Here is a 19,997-nt window from a genome sequence, read left to right as displayed (position 1 = left end):
AGACGTGATGAAACGTGATAAATGCCGGAACTATAAAACTTGACCGACAACTGGGATCATTTGTGCTGACTTCATTCAACAGTTGCGTAGCAATTATGGGTCAATTAAATACTTAAAAAAACTTATTTCAACTTGAATTATCTCATTCAAATAGCAGTGTATCGCAAACTATTGTAACTTTCAAAAATTATAAAGTCGCAAGACAGTTTGTACTACGCACTTGATCGCCGAGGAGTAGTTCAGATACTCGTGTGTTGCCAAGTTACCCTCAATTCGTAAAGGAAATAGAATTTATCCGGCTTGAAAATGGAAATTCGAGGTGAAAAACGGACATTTTTAATTGACGAGAAAATGAAAATTTTAGAGCTAGTCGATTCCCACGCCGGAACCCGCATCGATTCAAACGCTGGCGAAGCAACTCGAATGTTGGGACTGGCAATCCGATCGGATTCCCAGTCTCAACATTCAATACCGTGGTGAAAAATCGCGATGCCATTGTAAAATATGCAAACCAGTGCGGCCATTTATCAAAAAAGAGAATATATGTGAAGAATTCCAGGTAAGAAGAAATAAAACGAATTCTAAAAGAGTAGTTATTAGGTGCAAGATCATCAAATGTCCCTGCAAACGGTGTCATCTAAAGGCCTGTTTACATAGTACTTTAACCCGTACAAGTTAATGTCTAAATTATGAACACGAAAATGCACCGTGTATTCACCCAACTTGCGCGTATGCATGAACAGAAAATAGAACCTGTTCAAATTTGGTTCATGCATTCGTAATTGGATTTAGGGGCAGGGGATGTGCCCCCCCCCCCCCCCCCCCCCCAGATGCTTAAAAAAATACACAAAATTTGAATACGGTTATCATAGGAGGATCTATGGGGGGGGGGGGGGGGGGGGGGCTCGTGCCCCCCTTGACACTTAAAAAATATGCAAGATTTTTAATACGGTCCGGTTATCATTGCGTTCCTTTTGTATAATGTGGTATCATTGTGCCCCCCCCTCCAGAACAAAATACTGGATACGGCATTGCTTGTGCCCCCCAGAAAGAAATCCTGGATCCGCCTGATGGTCATCATTACGTTCGCTTTGTTTTGTGTATTACTAAAGGAGGCTTAATCATTTAATTCAATAAGAATAACTTTGATATAAAAATAAAGAGAATTTTTTAAAGTCATTGTTGTATCTTGTTTTTAATCTCAATTCAGACAAGATCTTTTACCTGTCAGGCCCTCTGTGCCCTTCCCAGAAAAAAATCCTGGATCTGCCCCTACCTACATTCGTACATGTCCCGTTCCTGTCCACAAAAATCATTCATGCAAGCAGAAATTAACTCGTACGTGTTAATGTATCGTGTAAACAGGCCCAAAGGCCCTTGAGAAAAAGTATTTCCCAGTAAGATTATGGGAATCGAAGATTCCACAGCATCTATAATGGTTGGTTGGATAGATTCAAAAATAGGTACAGACTTGTATATAAGATGGTGAGTGGTGAAAGCAAAGATGTTAACATAGAGACAGCAACTCAGTGGAAAGAATCTGAATATATTAGAGTTCTGGAAGGGTTACAGCCCAAAAGATGCTTTCAATGCAGACAAAACAGGATTAGTTTTCAATTTTTTGCTGCCATCAAAATCACTGTGCTTCTGAGGGAAACAATGTTATGGAATAATGCTTAGTGAACAATTAAAAAATTAACACTTCCAAAGCCAGTATATGAATAAAAGTGAAAATTCTCTATTTCCCGCTATTTGCATTTTCCCGCAATTTACACTTTTTTTCTTGGGTCCCTAGAAAAGTGTAAATAAGGGGTTTTACTGTATCTATAAAACGTGATGGGATAACTAAACAACTACAATCGATTAAGAATAGTAAATCTCCGCGTCCAGAGGGATTACCCGCGCGTGTCCTCAAAGAGTTAGCCCCACAGATAGCGCCTTACTTAGAGATCATATTCAAGAAGTCACTCTCCGAAGGGAAGTTACCGCCCGACTGGAAAATTGCAAGCGTTACACCCATTTTCAAGAAGGGAAACAGAAATGACCCAGGCAACTACCGTCCAATTTCACTAACATCAATTATAGGCAAGATACTTGAACATATCGTTGTTAGTAATATCATGACTTTCTTGGACAGACGTAACTTCCTCCATGACTGTCAGCACGGATTCCGAAAAAATAGATCCTGCGAAACACAGCTCGTGCTCTTTCTTCACGACGTTATAAAATCTGGTGAATCGAAAAGACAAGTTGACGCACTATTTCTAGATTTTAAGAAAGCTTTCGACACTGTACCTCACAACAAACTTTTATACAAATTACAGTCATGCGGATTAAACGAAACAGTTGTAAACTGGATACGCGACTTTCTCAGAGATCGTAAACAAAAAGTAGTTCTTGACGGAATTAGCTCGAACCTCACGTGGGGAACACATATAAAGAATATTTGCGGCATAGCCCTGAAGAAATTAGGATTCGTCAAGAGTATTGTGGGAAGATTTTCGGATGAGAAAATAAAAGAAAGGTGCTATTTCGCTCTCGTCTTACCGCACCTTGAATATGCAACGAGTGTATGGGATCCAGTGCAGAAAGACTTAATCCGCGAACTGAATAAGATACAAAGGAAGGCTGCGCGTTTCGTCAAAAACCGCTACGGGCGTACAGACAGTGTTACCCAGATGTTAAGCAAATTAGGCTGGGAGCCTTTGGAAACTCGGAGGCTGCGCGCTAGGCTTAGATTGCTTGAACAATTAAGAATGGATATCTTTAAGAGTGACAGAGAACATAATCTTAGAGCCACACTATATTTCCAGGTCCGACAGAAGCGATAAATTAAGAGAGATTTTTTGCCGAACGGATAGATATGGGAATTCGTTTTTCCCCCAAACAATAAAGGACTTTAATAAACGCTTGTCCCAACCTCGTTAGAGCACTTCTTTTTTTTTTTCTAATAGGTGTAAACGGCTGGTGTCCTAACACCTCCTGCCACACGCCTTTAAGGCGGCTTGCGGGGTACTATGTAGATATGTAGATGTAGATGAAAACAAATTTTTATAGAAGAGCAAGGTTCTTCTGCAGGACTAAAAAAATAAAATATACCGTATAAGCGTGTGCAAGAGGCGCACCCCTATTTTTAGCATCGAAGATATAAAGAAAAAAAATTTTGTGGCATTTTTTTATCCTATCGTGCGGTGTTGCAGACATATGCATGGAATTTTGTTAACTGCGGCGGTAATAGCAGCATAAGACGGAGTAGAAAGAGTTCCGATCCTCTCTTTGCATGTGCCGTTGCTCTACGATGCTAGTCCTACTCACGAACAATTTTGTTCAAAAGCTCTCGCAGGAGTATTGAAATAGAATTGCAGCCGTGGAAAATTATAAGGCAAAACACGACAGGCACCTTCCCAAGAGAATGGACCACAATCGGGGCAATCTCAGCACCGTAGGATAATAACCACGTCCTAGATTTAACGGAACCACACTCTGCCCTCCATCAGCCTATGCCTCTGCCATTTTTTTTTCCTTTCCGAGACCCCACAGGAAAATAGGAAAAATACCAAGTTACAGGGGAACAATGAAAATGCGTTTCATCCCAACCCCATCTCACCAACTGACCTTTTTCAGTCTACCAGGTTCAATTCCCCGGTTTCTGGAGGCTGAATGCTATATAAGTCACCTTCTGAGCTCGAAGATATCTCCATGTATTTCAGCAATTGTATGGCACGCACGAGGTTCTAAAAAGAATGACACCTAACGCGACTTATATCTGACAGCATTTAAGTTTTTTAAGCTCTAATTGATTGCAAAAAGTATGCATAGTTAGAAATACAAGTTTCTGATCGATCTCATTGCAATTCAGATTCATATGGAGATTCATTGACTATTTCTGTTTCTTCAACCAAACAAGTTTAATAAATGCAGTTCAATAAATACTATCATCATCAGTTCAATAAAACAACTAAGATCAAATGCATAATAAACCCGACGTAGAATGAGCACATGAAAGATATTCCACTCACAAGGAGACATCGCCAAAGTAACGTTTGGGATCTGGATGCGGATGTTATTGTCTGAAACTATATAGGTAAGGTAGAAAAGTGCCACGGCTTTCTTCCACACAGGTCGAGAGATACTCGCATGTAAAGATTTCGCCCACCATGACTTCCCTTGAGTAGGTAATCACCACCTCCTAACTATGGCCATGGCGGTGTGGTCTGTGGTGTGGCAAGTCCTGTGATTCCGATCCTGTGTCCTGGGTTCGAATCTCAGTGTCGGCAATATTTTTTTCTCTCTTATAATTATTGAAATCACTGTTACAACTCATTCACATTCGTTTTATTTAGTTACTTCGAGATTTTTTTATTTTCATATCAAATTAGGGATTTTAAATGAAACTCCGAAATGTGCCTTACCATGCGAATTAAGAGGATTTATATAACAACTTGTAAATTTCCTGGTATTGTGCTCATCTTCGATGGGCTGGCATAATTTTTATATTGCACTTTTTTACACCCGAGTCATCTGAGGGAAACTGGCTAGGGTCAGTAACTGAATGTCATTGTTAGGAGAGACAATGGTGTTTTTTTGCTTACACTTACTGGGATTGCGAATACACGCAGAGGCTGGCTGGGGGAGCAATGGCTGGGGCAAGGGACTGAAGCTCGTAATTTTGCAATAATGAAAATTTCGTAACAATGTTTCTTTTGCTATAGATTGGATGAGTCTTCTCATCGGGACCAATGATTTACTTCGTAATAAAGGTTGTTCATGTTAACCAGAGTCTACTGTAAATGCTATCCAATCGAGGTAAAATGCCTAAATTGAAGTATTTGTAGAGTTGGCTGGGAACCACAAAGAGTTTCTACTTCTTGATTTGCACCATTTATTTCCATGTTATTTATTTAAATTCATTATGTTTCATTGTGTTTATACTTTTTAAGTTTGTTATACTGTGCCACTATAAAATGGCAACTATGCTGTACATGGACAACTTGATAAATAAAAATTTAAAAAATAAAATTTTGATTGCACACTGGACCACTCAAAAGGTGTGTCAATCCAACTGAGTCCACAAAAGGTTTCTTTCTCCGAATCCTCCTCCCCTGGATGACCATTCTCACTTTTCACACTTCGCCCATGCCATATTCCTCTAATAGGGTGGTTTCCTATTGTTTTTTTATTGCCTAAATCGAAAGATTATTACTCCTGGAGTACACATTTCATGCTCTAAGATTTTTAAATGATGATACACATTTTTTGCAATTAAATGAAAAGTGAAAAATTTGTTGATAAAACCAAACTAATGTGCTTGTTTTTATATATCTGTGCTTAATTTGATCGTGTATACCATACACACGACTCTGAAGTGATTCCGCAGTGCAACTGTAAGCTAGGGAGATTGAAGAGACAAGGAATTTTGGCAAGGTATGTTTTTTTTCGATGACTCCTAAAAGAAACGTTCATACAAACTTCGTTATTATGAACCTAATGGCATGGGTTTCTACTTCCGTTGATGACAATAAATCTTGATTCAATGAGTTATGATAGCCAAAAACTGCTAATTAAGAAATAAACGGGAGAAGAATAGAAGACAAATATGAGTGTTAAGCCTGAAAGATATGTGCATTGAAATGTGCAATGTGTCCCTCCTTTGCATCGATAATCTTTAGCAATAGTGAATGTTTCATGCTTCAGTCACAAACTGCCACGAGCAGCTAGAGAACAGCCTCCCCCATCAACCTCCTCTCAAAAACACAATCAATATACTTACTCTTGCGAAAGCGGCCACTCTGGTTGGGCGTGAAGGCCTGCTGCGAAGGCGCCACTACGTATGATGACATGCCCAGCGTCGGGGGTATGCCGCCACCGCCACCACCAACACCACCAGGGGTACCTCCCCCCCCTGGTGCCACCGCCGTAGCATACTGTGGCGTCTGGGGGGTGTGTGGCCTCGAAGGCGTCGGCGTGCTCGGAGAGCGCTGCACACAGAGAGAGAGAAGAGACAGAGGAGCAGAGTGTGAATAATGTCATCTCATAATGCCACGCCATGCCCTGGCCACTCACCCATCATCCTCCCCTGAAGAAGAAAACCCTCCCTCCCTCTCCTCCACTTCATCCTCAAATTCAATCCACAAACAACAACGCGCACCATCCACAATGCCCACATTTCCCAGAGGATAGTCATTCTAACTACAACTGCGAATGTTTGGACGGATACACTTGAGGTAGGGGGGGCGTGCTGGCTTAAAGAGTAGAGGAGGCTGATCGAAGGACAGAATGTCCCGAGTGGATCTTCAAACAAAAATTCTCAAGTGTTTGGAAAAAGGGAACTGCTCCACCGTGAAAGAAAAGAGCCCTTCCACTAGCTCATTTTCCCCCTCGAATTGTAAAAATATTGCAAACATGACACAAAAAAACTGTTGCATACAGCATGAACTCTCAGTGGCCACAGAAAAAAGATGGCCATGTGAAGGGGTGGCCGCTTAATAAATAAGGGATTTCAGAGTTAATCGCAAGATACTCATAAAATGGTTTAACATGCATTGTTTTCTGATTTTTTCACATACTTGGTTAACAACTAAATTGACTTTCTAAAAAATGGCCTCATGTGCTTAATTTTGATTGGTAACATTTCTATTCAATTTAAATATTTTCTATGCACCTTTGAATAGTGAATACAATCAAATTTTTCCTTCAAGACATTGACCCGTCCTCCAACAAATGACACTGGTGTCAGCAAAGACAGTTTTCAGCCCTGACAATTCATTTCAGAATCTCTTTTCCAGAGTTACTCATTTTCTTGAGCTGCTAGGCATCCACCTCTAGGCATGAGTCATAGATAGTGACATTCATCTACCTGCCAGCCCTTTTCTCCCTTTCCACGTTCATCGAAAGATAAGACATGTGCTAGAGCGAGGCTCCACTCCCTCTTCCTGTTAAGGGCTTATTTGTTAAGATACAGGGTCCAACTTAGCATTGGTCCATTTCTTTGGATGACAGTTTTGCACTAGGCTTCTTCAGGTGACTGAATGCAATCTCAGCAAAATAGTCATCATAAGAAATGGACCAACACAGAGTCAAGCCCGGGTACATCTACAGTCAACTCTAGATTATACGAAGCAGGATTTTACGAAGTTTTCGATTATACGAAGTAATATTGCGGTACCGGCCAAAAGCCTAAATACATGGCACTATTCAATTATACGAAATGTTTTGAAATTACTAACCTCGGCTCGGTTGCCAGGAGCAAATGGCATTCGTTTATACGAACTGCAGCGAAATATTTGTCAACAAAACTAGTTGCGCCGGCGTAGCTAGTTAAAAAAAATCAGCGCTTCCGACTGTGGTCCATCAAAAGTGTGAAATCGTAAATGAAAGTGCAACTTTGGAGAGAAAGGGTTCGCCTAAAACCTCACGGTGGGAATTTAGGGGAAGTAGGAGTTCAGTAAAATATTGCGACTGATATAATGCCCCTATTTACGTGCCTATTCATAAACATCGCATTGACAATACATCGTAGTTTAACATGTCAGGAAGGACGTGCAAGGTATTTCGTACACTCCTTCTTAACCCTTTGCACTGCTGTGAACATACCTGGTCCGTTTGCAAGGCAGGCTGCTGTGAACGTACTTCGAAGACTGACTACTTTTCGCCGAAGCACTTCGAAGGGTCCCTAATCCGGGAGCTCACCTCTCACCGAGCTCACCCTCGCTGGCGCCTCTCCTCGACCCTCCGAGCGGGGGCCTCCCTCCCCAAAAGTGACCGCTCTGACTGCATTTTGAAAATCTATCAATCAATGCCATCATCAAAAAATAATCGTTTGCATCGCACTCCTGCCAATCAGGCAATCAAGTACGCCTCTGAACCGTGTTTCTGCGAAGAGAAATAACGATTTTGTTAACTTTGCTAAAAGGGCCAAGTTAATTAAATTGTTATTTTTCATCGCAGAAACACGGTTCAAGACATACTTGATTTCCTCCACTACAATCGCAAATTGCTGGAAATCGTCCGGATTCCCTTTGATAGCGCATTATGAGGATGTTCTCGAGGTTGGTAATTGATACAACGAGCCTACTAGTAATTCTACCGCTATAATATCACGGCTATGGTTGATTCGTTACTTTATACCTTCAGGAAGCTGCAGCGGATGAAATCGCGGAGGAGATTACACGCTTAAAAGATGATTTTGAAAAATACTTGGACAAAGCAGTGAGAGCACAGCGCGCAACATCAAACGATTATATTGCCCTAGACAATATCTAGGCTATCTGGATATCCAGGCTTGCGACAATACGACGCCGGTACCTACCTCGGATGAAGCAGCGGCCAGGACTAATCATAATAGCAGTGACGACAAAGAGGAAAGTGAGGAAGTAATTTCACCTAATAAAAAAGAAGTATATACTGACCTCCAAACATAAAGATATTTTGATCTGGCTAACGATTTTGATCCCCAATTTAATTCCCATTTATCCAAGTGAGAAACCATGGTGGAAGCGGTGATGGAGAAGGGCGAAAAGCAAAAAAAATAACAGATTTTTCTGGGTAATATCTTTTCGTGCATATATTAGCCTTCCTGAATAAACAACTTAAATATCTTAAGTATTGGGCTCTATTTACCACCAACTTATTTTTCAGGCTACTCGTAATGAAGATGAACTTCTAACTTTAACCATGAACTTTCTTCTTGCGTGCCTCCCCGTTTTCCCATGCCGAGAGATCTTTCTTTCCAAAGTCTTTGTTTACTCCCTCCTGCGGCTTTCTGCTGATCTTGCTGACACCCACCTTACTCATCCCAAACCCCTCCTTCCCCAGCATTTCCCATTCACTCCCTCACTAAGGTGACTGAGCTTCAGTGCGTCGTAAAAAAATACGCCCCCCAATCTTAGACTGGGTTAGAGCTGAAGGCCCTTTCCCCACCCTTCTTTCCCCTGCCCCTTCACCCCTCGTTATGCTGACCACACTTCTTTCCTCATCCCACTCTTATTCACCCCACTCACTTGGAACGTTCTCCGACTGTGGAGAAGGGCGTGGTTCATCTTTACCTGCAACAAGGGTAAGTTTTTAAACGGAGAGACTTAAGAAATGTCTTCCACTATCGGGGAAATGGTGCCGTGCTTATAATTCTCTCTCTTCTTCTCTGCTGACTTTTCAATTGAAATGATTTTCTATGCTCTCTCCACACTATATTTATTTACGATTATGGTGCGACTATTTTTTAGTGCTTAAACTAAGAAAATCTTTTCTCTATGTCAATGATCCTTCGCATAACTTTCAATATGGCGGAGAAAGGAACATGAAAACAAAATGAGGTGAAGGTACAGGTTTTTGCGTGTCATTTTTGGGAATTCACGCGAGTGAACCAATACTTCACACACGTTGAGAAATGATGCAACGTCTCTTTTAGGAAAACAATCAATGTGAATAATAATGTTTCTCTCGTTACTTCTCCGATAATGGAAGATGTTTCTCCTGTCGTTTTACGGTTGGAACGCTGCTCCTGTCGGCATAAAAAAAGAGAGACATACTATATGAACATAGCACTTCACACTCGGTATGAAGAATATGGTCCTGATGAAGAATAAAGTCTTTCATAGCAACCTCTGCAAAGATGATGGAGCCCAGTGGCAGGACCCAGAACTCAAACAGAATTTACTTCAAATATTTGCCAGAAGATAATCATATGCTACGTAATTTATGATCGAATCTCAATGAAAATAACTACAGTAGACTCTCGTTAATACGAACAACGTTCTTACGAAGTTCTCGTTATTACGAAGCAAACCGTTGGTCCCGTCGAAAAGGCCTATCCAAGCTATAGTAAAAGAAATGTTATTACGAAATTTTCGTTTTTACGAAATTACGAACCTAAGTCCCGGTCCCGGCGGTTACAATATGAACTTTATTACGAAGTTGCACGCTCAAGTCACGGCATTTAGGTGATATTCACTACACTTAAGTTTCAATAATTACGCCACGTTTAAGTTATTCTCGTTTACTGTGCCTAAGAGCGTCAATTATGGCTCTTTATTCAGTTTACACGCAACATCATATAACTAGCTTCATTCGTGTGTAGTCAGGATGCCCTACTCATAACCGTTCGTAAATAGGATGTACAGTCAGTCCTCTTCCTATGCACATTCGATTTACGAATTTTCAGAGATACGAGCATTCAAATTTTTCAAATTTCAAATTTGGCGCCTTTCGATTTGGCCGATACTTCGCGGTGTGGCGCTGGGAAACTCTCACTGTGATCATGATCTGAATAAGGTATCAATGAAAATGGTGTGAATTTAGGAACTGTTCAACGTTTCGCCCGTTCGTCGTCACCGCGGGGAGCTATTTTTTCGGCTCCGAATGCATCGCAGGCCCCGCTAGATCAGTTCGCCACAAGCGTGAGTAAGCGCATACGTGTAATGCAGTGTTGCATCCCGCAGGATAACCGTACTCTGCGATAAATTACATGCAGTCCGGCTGGCGAGGGTTGTCCGATTACGGCACAATAGGATGGGCAGATAATCCTGTGCCAGCACGGTTTAAAGCCAATCGCTGTCCCCCAAACGCACCTCACACCCTCGCCTAAGTCATACAACGTTGTCAAATGCATAAACGAAAACCGAAATAAGCCTGATCCACCAAGGTCTTGGGACGCATCTAGTTTGAATATCGGAGTTCATGTATTCGGGAAGATATCAACCCTCGATTGCGTCATGGCGCAGTCTTCTGTTGAAAAACTGAAACGAATTTTCCTGATAATATATATTTCCGCGTAATTTAATCGCGTTTGTAATACGCTATTCCATTCGTCGATTCCTAAAAGAAACGTTCTTACGAACTCCGTTATTACGAACCTCCGATTTTTCGGTCCCGTGAACTTCGTAATAACGAGAGTCTACTGTAATTGATAAGATAGCACATTCACCTGAAAATACGGAGTAACTCGAAATATTAACTTACGAAGGTTATTTAGGAAACGGGTTAAGGCCCTCCTTTTTCTTTTTTTCTCGTCACTGAGCGATAGAGGGCGACATAAATGGTGGTTAGGCCCTTAGAGTATGGTTAGGCCGGCTGCCGCTAATATTTCCGTGGGTGCTGGAAACAAATATCTATCTTACGTTTACTTAATAGTTTCTATTCGCTCCTAACCACAAATTTATAACATTAAATTTTTATAATAAACTCTGCAATTCATTATTTGATTACATTTTCTAAACTGTTCGGGAATTTCTTAAGCGATCCTTGATATTGAAGTATGTACAAGAAATGGGAAATTTATGGTGGTATAATTATTTAACAATCTTTCACAGCATAAATCGATAACAAAAAGCCTTTTCTAGGAATTCTACTGTGAATAATCCCCGAAAACAATTAAATAAGGCCACTAAAGACAAAAAAGGGCGGAAGAAACAAAAACGAACATTTTTTCGTGACTTATGAAAAAGGTTTGAAATTACGAAACTCGATTTTACGAAGTGCAAATTTTCCGGTCCCACTGACTTCGTAAAATCGAGAGTTTACTGTATATCTTAACTTACCTTCCATTAACTGTGTTTCTGGAATTTGTTTTTTAAATTTAATGGAGGTGGCCGTTTGGAATTGCTAAGGTCTGCCTGCCAGTCACAATTGAATAGACTGTCCTTTATACAGGGATGATTAGGAAAACCATTCCATTCTGAAAAACTACGGCCATTCTCAAGGGTGACCGCTGAATACAGTTGGCAATTCGGAGAGGTTTTACAGCATATAAATTGATAATTTACCAAGATTACTCAATAGTAAGGATGGGATTTGATACAGCAATACCACTCCATACCACGAGGTTTTGTGGGTACTGTATAAATTTCACAATATGTACTGATAATTCGCTGCCAACACACATTCACATTGAACTAATGAGAAATTGAGTCAAGCGACTGAGTAGCAGTCAAAAATAACTGGAGAGTGAAACCACAACTTTCCCCTCCTCAGCCTCACATATGCCGTGCACGCATTCCCCATTCAGGACTTTGTGCCACTCGACATCATTCTGACTGACACCAGTGCCATTTGTTGGGGAACGAGAAAACCTCTTGAAGGAAAAATTTTGATCCCATTCCGGTGTGCCCTTACTTGCCCAAAATCCCCTAAGAGAAGAGTCATTCGTAGGGGTGGACATATTATAGAGACTATTCACGCAACCTCTATCATCAAGGATTAAATTACAATGTGGGGGACATAATTATAGATATTCTGTTGCCAATGAGTTACCCAAGTAGTTTTATTGTTCATTAGTAACCAGTGTTACTTCCGCCATGTTCCATTCACAAATCACTGATTTCAAAAGGTTACTTTCAAGAATTTAAAGTGCACTCGTAGCTTTTAAGACTATTCTTTTAAATTTAGAGATTTCGTGAAGTAAGAATTTCTACTAGTGAAGTACTTTTGAATCTTTTCGAACCACACCATAGATTACGCAGTAAATGTTTGATACCCTTAAGCTATTACTAAAAAACTTGTAGCTGCTTTCCACTTATGCAAGATCATTTCTCCTTAAAATGCCTGCTTAGACACGGGAACTTGGGCAGTGATACAATGGGGGAATGCGTCACAAAAGGGACCAGGACTTAACGTCCCATCTGCTGGACTGAGTGGTGCACTGGAAGTGCCCTCCACATTACACTCAAGTAGGGATAGGGCCATCTCAGATAGGTTTCTGCTACTGCCAGGACTTGAACCCAAGCCCGCAGGGTGAAAAGCCTTAGTGATGAATTAGCAACTGACAAATGAGCTCTGAAAATCACCGAGCTTGTAATAAGGTAAAATAATATGCATGGATATCTGAACTGATTTTTTGCCCTTTCAATGATGCATAGTGAAGTTTTTATTTACCACAATCAATGAGCACCAACCATCAAAAACACAATAGAATAAAATCAAGTGGAAATGTGAAAATGGCAGTCTCACAGGTGAAAATGGAGAGGAAACTCACCGGTGTGAATGACTTGGGGTTGTAGACAAACTCCTTGGCGTTGGGGTTGAGTGTCGACTTGAACTTGGTCGCCACCTTGTCCACTTCACTGTCCTTGGGAGCAGGCGACTCGTCCGTGGGTGGCGGTGGGTGGTGCGTTGGCTGCTGCTGCTGCACCACGGCTGGCACCTTCCCCCCCCCTTCTCCCCCTCCCTCGGCCGCCAGCTTAAAGTCCTCCCCAAACTTCTTCAGCTCAGCCAGCTGCTCATCGCGCCCTGTGCCAACGACAATTCAGCAGTTGATAAAAAATAATACAAAAAGATGATTGAGGAGCATACAAATGAAAGCCCTCACCATGGCTGAGTCATAGTTAATTTACCTTAAAGACAAGTGGTTGTGGATAACAACCGAGACAGTGAAGAGGTAAAGTGATAAAGTGGTGCACATGGTTCAAGAGTAGAGATGCACAAATAGTGCTTTTTGATCTTGAGTCTAGAGTCGAGTGGAAACAACTCACGAGTATCGAGTCAAGTATGGTAATTTCTGGACCAGGCAACATGAAAATGCATGCAGCAACATATTCTCATTTATCCGATCCCCTAGAGAATTTTCTCTTCTGAATACTTAGCCCGATGGAAAAAGGAAAAGATGGTAAGGAAGGTAGATGGTAATCGAGTAAGAATTAGGAGAAGAATGAAAATTAACATGCCTTAAACAGTTCCATAAGCACAATTGAAAAGAATCAACCTCTCGTAATTTAGTCCAGGAAATGAAGCACTTTGGCTTGCAATTTTTTCGAACTGGATGGATGTACTTGAAATTTTGACAATAGTATGTTCAAAATTGACACCTTTTATTTGACTTCCGTACGCTAAATTCGGACTTTCGCACTTTGGTCTGTAATTTTTTTAAATTCCCGCGATGTTTACAGCACATCCCAACATTCAATTGTTTCAAATACGCGAACAGTACGAACATATACAATGAAGGGAATCGTTGGTAGTTGACTCTAATCTAGGTGATTTATTTAGGGGAGAGACTGCCTGCTATAGGCTCCTTCATCAAGAGAAAAAGAAAGCCTTCATTGGAGAGATTTTTCAAAAAAGTTGACTAGACACCATCAAATAGCTTTCAATAAAACTAGTAAGAACTTCTTTCTAATTGTGTTTTTTTTTCGTTTGAGTGTTGTTTAATTCATATACACTTTCGGCAACGATATTGCACGAAATATCACCCGAATTCTGTTTGTCTTTCGTCTTTTTTTAATAACATGCGAAATATACACGATCACAAATGTCACCTGCTGAATGTGTGAAAATTAAAAGGTATCCAGAGTGCGGGTTCAACAATTACATTTGTTATGATTCTTGATATGTCTTTTTATATATATAGTGGATGTAATAAGTGGAATGTCAACTGAAACGCCAAGAGGAAGTTTCACTCGATAGCCAACTGAGTTCTTGTTTTTTTTTAACTTTTATTTACATTTTCTGCGTATTTTCGAAAGAAATTAGATGATTTGAGGAATTTTATTACCATATTATTAAAATTAAGTGAATTGAAATAAAATCTGTGAAAAAAAAGGTTTTACTACATATATTCTGCTCTTTTGGAACGCAACCCCTAATTAGTATGGAAGTCAATGGTTTGACTTTCGTACCAGTTTTCCGGAACGCATTGTGTGCGAAAGTCGGGGACCGGGGGTACATAGATTCCATATTAATGTCTTTTATTCCCCTTGCATTGTTATGTTAGCCAAAATGATGTCAACAGTTGTTAATTAACAGATTTTTTTAGGTCAAAAACATTGCTTCATATTTTCAGAATTATCACCAAAAGGAAGAGCAGTCAACTCATCCATTTTTTTTTAATTGAAGGTTAATATGTGCTCCAATATACTGTGAAATAAAAATGGTGTTGTTTTGACTGCCACTATGAGTATTTCAGGTTTTACTTTTTTTTCTGCCTCCGTGGGAGGGATTTTGGAAACGTACTGTAAGATAATAAGTATGAGGCATGGGTGTAGTGGTGTAGCGGATAGCAAACGGCTAACTGCCATTCTTAAGGTTATAAGATCGATTCCTGGTGAAGTCACTTTCTGTCTGCACATCAAGGAAAAGGTTCACATACTATGCTTTTCATCTTCAGAGGCAAGTCACTTGAAGATGTCAAAATATCTACACGAAAATCTCTCATCAGTTGTTCAGCTCTTATTAAGACTCACTGAATTTCACAATTAGGCTTTACATTGATGTAAGACAGAGCTCTAGGCAGCATAGGATGTGTAGTACGCTGTTATTCTGCCTTTGGTGTTCATTCAACATCAGCAAATTATGTTAATATGAGAATATTTGACTGCATTCCTTTCCTATTCTTCCCTAAAATCTTAATCTTACCATACATATGTTCCTTAGCATTTTCTTCTGTGATAAAACCATAAGAAACAAATAACTCTCTTACTTTATGCCATGTAGGTGAAGTCAAAATTGAAAATATTAACCCATTAGTTTCACTGGAGTGACTTATGGACTCATCGTTTATATCTATGAAAAAGATGAAAACAAACAGTACGGTTTTATGTTCAACCACAGAAAATGACAAATGAATTAGAAATACAGTGAACACTCTCTTAAACGAAACTCAAGGGACCGAAATTTTGCCGTTTTGTTGATCGGGAGTTCATTCCCCGGAGGTCATACACGTTGCATCATCCTAGGGGCACGGAAATGGAGGTAAGTTTGCATGCGTAATCTTCAGCCTACCTTCGCATACTTCAAAACTGTGCTGATCTCTTCAACTGCAATGCAAAACACAGGCAATAGATCACATTTAGGAAGCCTCAGTTTATATTATTCAATCACTTCGCGTGCTTTTTAATCGGTTATCAAAAATGTATGCAGTGTAGCGGTGAGCGCGAAACCATCCCTTCATTCTCAATATTTGAAATAGAATACAGTGAGTCCTCGTTCTACGTCACCCCGTTTAACGTCATTTCGCGATAAAGTCACGAAAATTTTGAGACCGTCATTCGTTTATCGCACCTTTGCTTCGCCATAACGTCAGGTCTGGTCAGGTCTTTTAAATTTCGCGCGAGAAAAAATGCGAAGCGGCGAGCGTTGCAGGTTGTTCGTTTTGTGGGCGGTAATACAGTCAGTCTAAACGAAGTGTAAAACGGTGTGTTTATTGTCAATTTCGATTACGTTTATAGCAAATTTTCTGAAAAATGAATTCTTAGGTAGGTGTGCAAATGTTAAGTGCGTAAATGTCAAGTAAAGTTTTAGCAAATTTTACTTGACATAACAGTTTTCTGGAACCTGAAAAGTGATTTTTAGGAATTTTTTCGTGTAGAACTCGGAGTATTTGTCGTCACTTTTTCGCCGTGTTCTCAATAATCTTGGTTCCTGTAACTACGACGATGTTTCAGCGATGATGATGCCCAGGCGATGATGCCCAGGTGACCACCATAGCGAAGCCGAAAAAACAAATGCGGGAAGATACAAAAATGGAGAAGGATGTACGTCGCTCCTGGTATTGCCGTCAATGAAGACAGGGACTCGTGTTTATGCCATAGTTTGGCATTCCCATTGTAAGAAATGGCCCAAATATGATACGCTAAAATTTTTTCGCGTAGGAATTGTGAGGTCTAGGAGCCGATATTCACTTTTCAATTGTTTTTTATGGGATATTGTGCTTCGATTAACGTCATTTCGTTTATCGTCACATTTTTCAGGAACGGTAAGTGACGTTAAACGAGGACTCACTGTATACGTAGTTGCAAGGCGTACACTGAAAAATTAAGAATTCGATAGATTTGACCATTACTAATATAAATTTAAGGTAACAGCGCCAATTATAGCTTCATCATGAAATTTAGATCGCTCTACCACATCAAGCGATTTGCGACTTTCGTCGACCCATTGAAGCGCAGTGGGTGGCAGCATTTCATTATAGCAGTCGAATCCAGAATACTCCATACCAATATTTGCGGACTCTCTTGCGGTCTTGCCTATTTTCTCAAAGTAAAATACGTCACAATTTTGAAAAATGAGTTTTCGAGAAATTATGTTCCGCAACCCTCAGTTTGCTGGCTTTGCGGATAACGAAATTTGAGTCTATTCTAATGAACTCATCAAACGACCCTTCAATACTCATGTCTTTTGAGAGACCCTGCCAGGATTCACGGATTTCGCCATCACTCTCCATCGCGTGGTCGCAGTTGACTGTGAACCGGATAGACAACTCCCCATAAGAAAACAGCTTGAAAGGCCTCATACACGAGTTCTCAAAGTAAAATAAGTCACGATGATGATGCTGTTGACTGCAAACCCGGTTTTTGTAAAATAACTAAATATGGTGACAGGTGCGGCAAGCTTCCAAGCTTTGCAAAGCCGTTACATTACCTGCAAAATGGTCCTCTTCAATTTCGCTGATCCCTTACATCCATTCGACAAACAAAAACCTCCACTAAAATCCAATGGTAATGCCGCTTTGCTGCAGAAATGGCCCCTTGGTCGAGAGGTTGCAACTTAGCTGGTGCAGTCGGGGGGAAGAAAATAATGCGCACATTTCTTATTGTTAGTCCTAAGTTTGGGCCTGTGCAGCGAACGAGGAAGAAACCTACTTCCCCTATGAGTGCATCAACTACAGCCAACCACCGCTAAATTAATTTCGCTGTCATTCATGAATTTTTACTGCTGCCACAGGGGCGAGGCATCACTCTCACCAGTGGCCCAGTCTGAACATGGCACGTTTAGACTGTGCCAGTGGCGTAGCCAGGGGGGAGGTCTGAGGGTACAAAATATTTCTTCAAAAAATGAAGTTTTTTTGATTATGAAAACTGTTAAAATTGGTTTAAAACTCTTTCTTAGTGGTACTAGTTCGTACCCTGTTTTTTAAAAATTCCCCCCCATGTTTTGGACCCCCCCAAACAAAATTCCTTGATACTCCACTGACTACAGCATTCTTAAAACAGCGGGGTTACACATACTTCCCCACTAAAAACAGAGGTGACTTCTCCGAGCCATCACTATTGGTGCATAGGAGTACAGTCAAACCTCTTTATAACGAAATTCTAGGGACCAAGAAAAAATTTTGATGTATAGAGGTTTTTGTTATACAGAGGTATCCCTTTTACAGAAGTTATGACCCATTTTAATGTCTTGAAAAGCTTTTTAGCAAATAAAGGACTGATATCTATTCATAAATTCACTTAAATAAGATATATTACCCACATAAATATGGTAAATTTTCTCAAATTGACTTTAAAAATGTAAAACTTTGATATGGCCTCATTGGCAAAGCAAGAACTTAAAGCCAATCACTAATTGAACTCAATCATTCAAAGATTTGATAGGAGCACATTTAGGGACAAGTGTAATTGATATTTTTAATTATTTGTGGCATTAACAAAGAACTTTCTTTATTTCACTCACAAAATTTAAGAATTCTTTATAAATAATAATATGTTACAACTTCAGGTAACTTTGAAATTCAAGAAGATATACCCCAATCTTCCTGGTAACAGCCAGTTAAGAGCATTATTAAATATTAAAGATAATATCACAATATGTGGGCATTCCATGGAATTTGTAAAACTAAAGAAAGCTTTAAAACAAGTAACTCAAATGCTCTTTAGCAGACATAAGACTGTGCAAACAAAAGGATAGTAATTAACAAACAGCAAATTGACTTTTTGCATATAAATAATAACATATCCCACTATCAACATAAATAGAACTTAATAGAATTTAGATGGCTGATGCTCTCAAAATTAAAATAAAACTTATTTAAAGAAATCTGGTAATTTTTTCTGAAGGGTTCGCTTTCCTTCCAAGGACCATCTCACACAAACATGCCGCAGTTGATCGAGAGAGACTAAATGCTCAACAGGTATCGCTCTCTGGGAAAAAAATTTCTGCAGGGCTTCAATGTATGCAAGGGTCTCATTTGTAGTAATTTCTCTCTCAGGGTTACCTTCATCCTCATCACTCTCAGATGAATCGTTTTCCATAACTTCCTGTAAAATATCCTCATCTGTTACTTCAGGGAATACTGGTATGTCCTCATCAGCACATACAAAATCATCTGCAGTCAAATCAGTTTGCACTCCTGCTCTCAAAATATACTCCTCCCGGACTGCATCAATGCCAATGTAATTACTGCTTATACTGGGACCTGCTTCAGTTTCTTCTCCTTTATTGAAGTCAAAGCCTGCCTTTCTCCAACAGTTCCTTATTGTTTGTGGAGTCGCACTCCACCAGCCACCAGTAGCCATTTCAATCCCTTGTTTTAAGTTAATAAAATAAGGGTTGTCCATTTTCCTCTCAACATTAATTACGATTCGATGCAGCATCCTTGATCTGTAATTCGATTTAAAAGATCGAATAATACCCATATCTAAAGGTTGCGGGCAGGAAGTGCAATTCGGAGGGAAGAAATACAACTTCACATTTGTAAGCCTATTTATATCACAAGAGTTGTGAGCCGAACAGTTGTCTAATAAAAGAGCAATCTTTCTCTTTTGTGCTCTCATTTTCATATCAATTTCTAAAACCCACTGCTGAAATAGTTCAGAAGTCATCCATGCTTTTTTATTCGCCCTGTAATCTGCTGGTAAACTTCTAATGTTTTTAAAACAACGTGGGTTTCTCCCCTTTCCTATCACTAAGGGTCGTAACATCTCACAATCAGTCCCATTTGCATTACAGCAGATAAGGACAGTGATGCGATCTTTTGCCTTTTCCCACCTTTACATTTATCTGTTTTTACAGCCATTGTCCTCTCAGGTAGCAGCCGATACATTAAAGCCGTCTCGTCGGCGTTGAATATATTTTTCGGGGGAAAACTCGCCATTATCTCCTTTAATTTACCACTCTGTCACTGAGAATTGGCATCTGCCGGTGCAGACATCTCTTCTCCTGATATTCCCTTGCACAAAATATTGTGGCGAGTGCCAAACTTTTCAAGCCAGCCTTGTGATGCGCAAAATCCGTCTTCACCTAAAGTCACGGCCAATTGCTTGGCTTTCTGGCAAATTAGAGGTCCATTGACA

The 19,997-nt window shown here is 40.1% G+C and overlaps 1 protein-coding gene across 2 annotated transcripts in view; it reads right to left on the bottom strand.

Annotated features, from left to right (window-relative positions):
* LOC124155331 (ataxin-2-like protein) overlaps positions 1-19,997 on the bottom strand; it is a 78,959-nt gene that overhangs the window by 24,623 nt on the left and 34,339 nt on the right. For both annotated transcript variants that reach the window (XM_046529059.1, XM_046529058.1), the window contains exons 8-9: positions 12,968-13,221; positions 5,771-5,978 (exon numbers count right to left, since the gene is read on the bottom strand). In XM_046529059.1, coding sequence (XP_046385015.1) covers positions 5,771-5,978; positions 12,968-13,221 — 462 coding nt within the window. The remainder of the gene's footprint in view (positions 1-5,770; positions 5,979-12,967; positions 13,222-19,997) is intronic.

Source organism: Ischnura elegans, chromosome 3 (assembly GCF_921293095.1).
Source record: "Ischnura elegans chromosome 3, ioIscEleg1.1, whole genome shotgun sequence".
In the NCBI taxonomy this organism is placed as follows: Eukaryota; Metazoa; Arthropoda; class Insecta; order Odonata; family Coenagrionidae; genus Ischnura; species Ischnura elegans.
The sequence above is the reverse complement of the archived record's forward strand: the minus strand, read 5'-3'. Positions and strand labels throughout refer to the sequence as shown.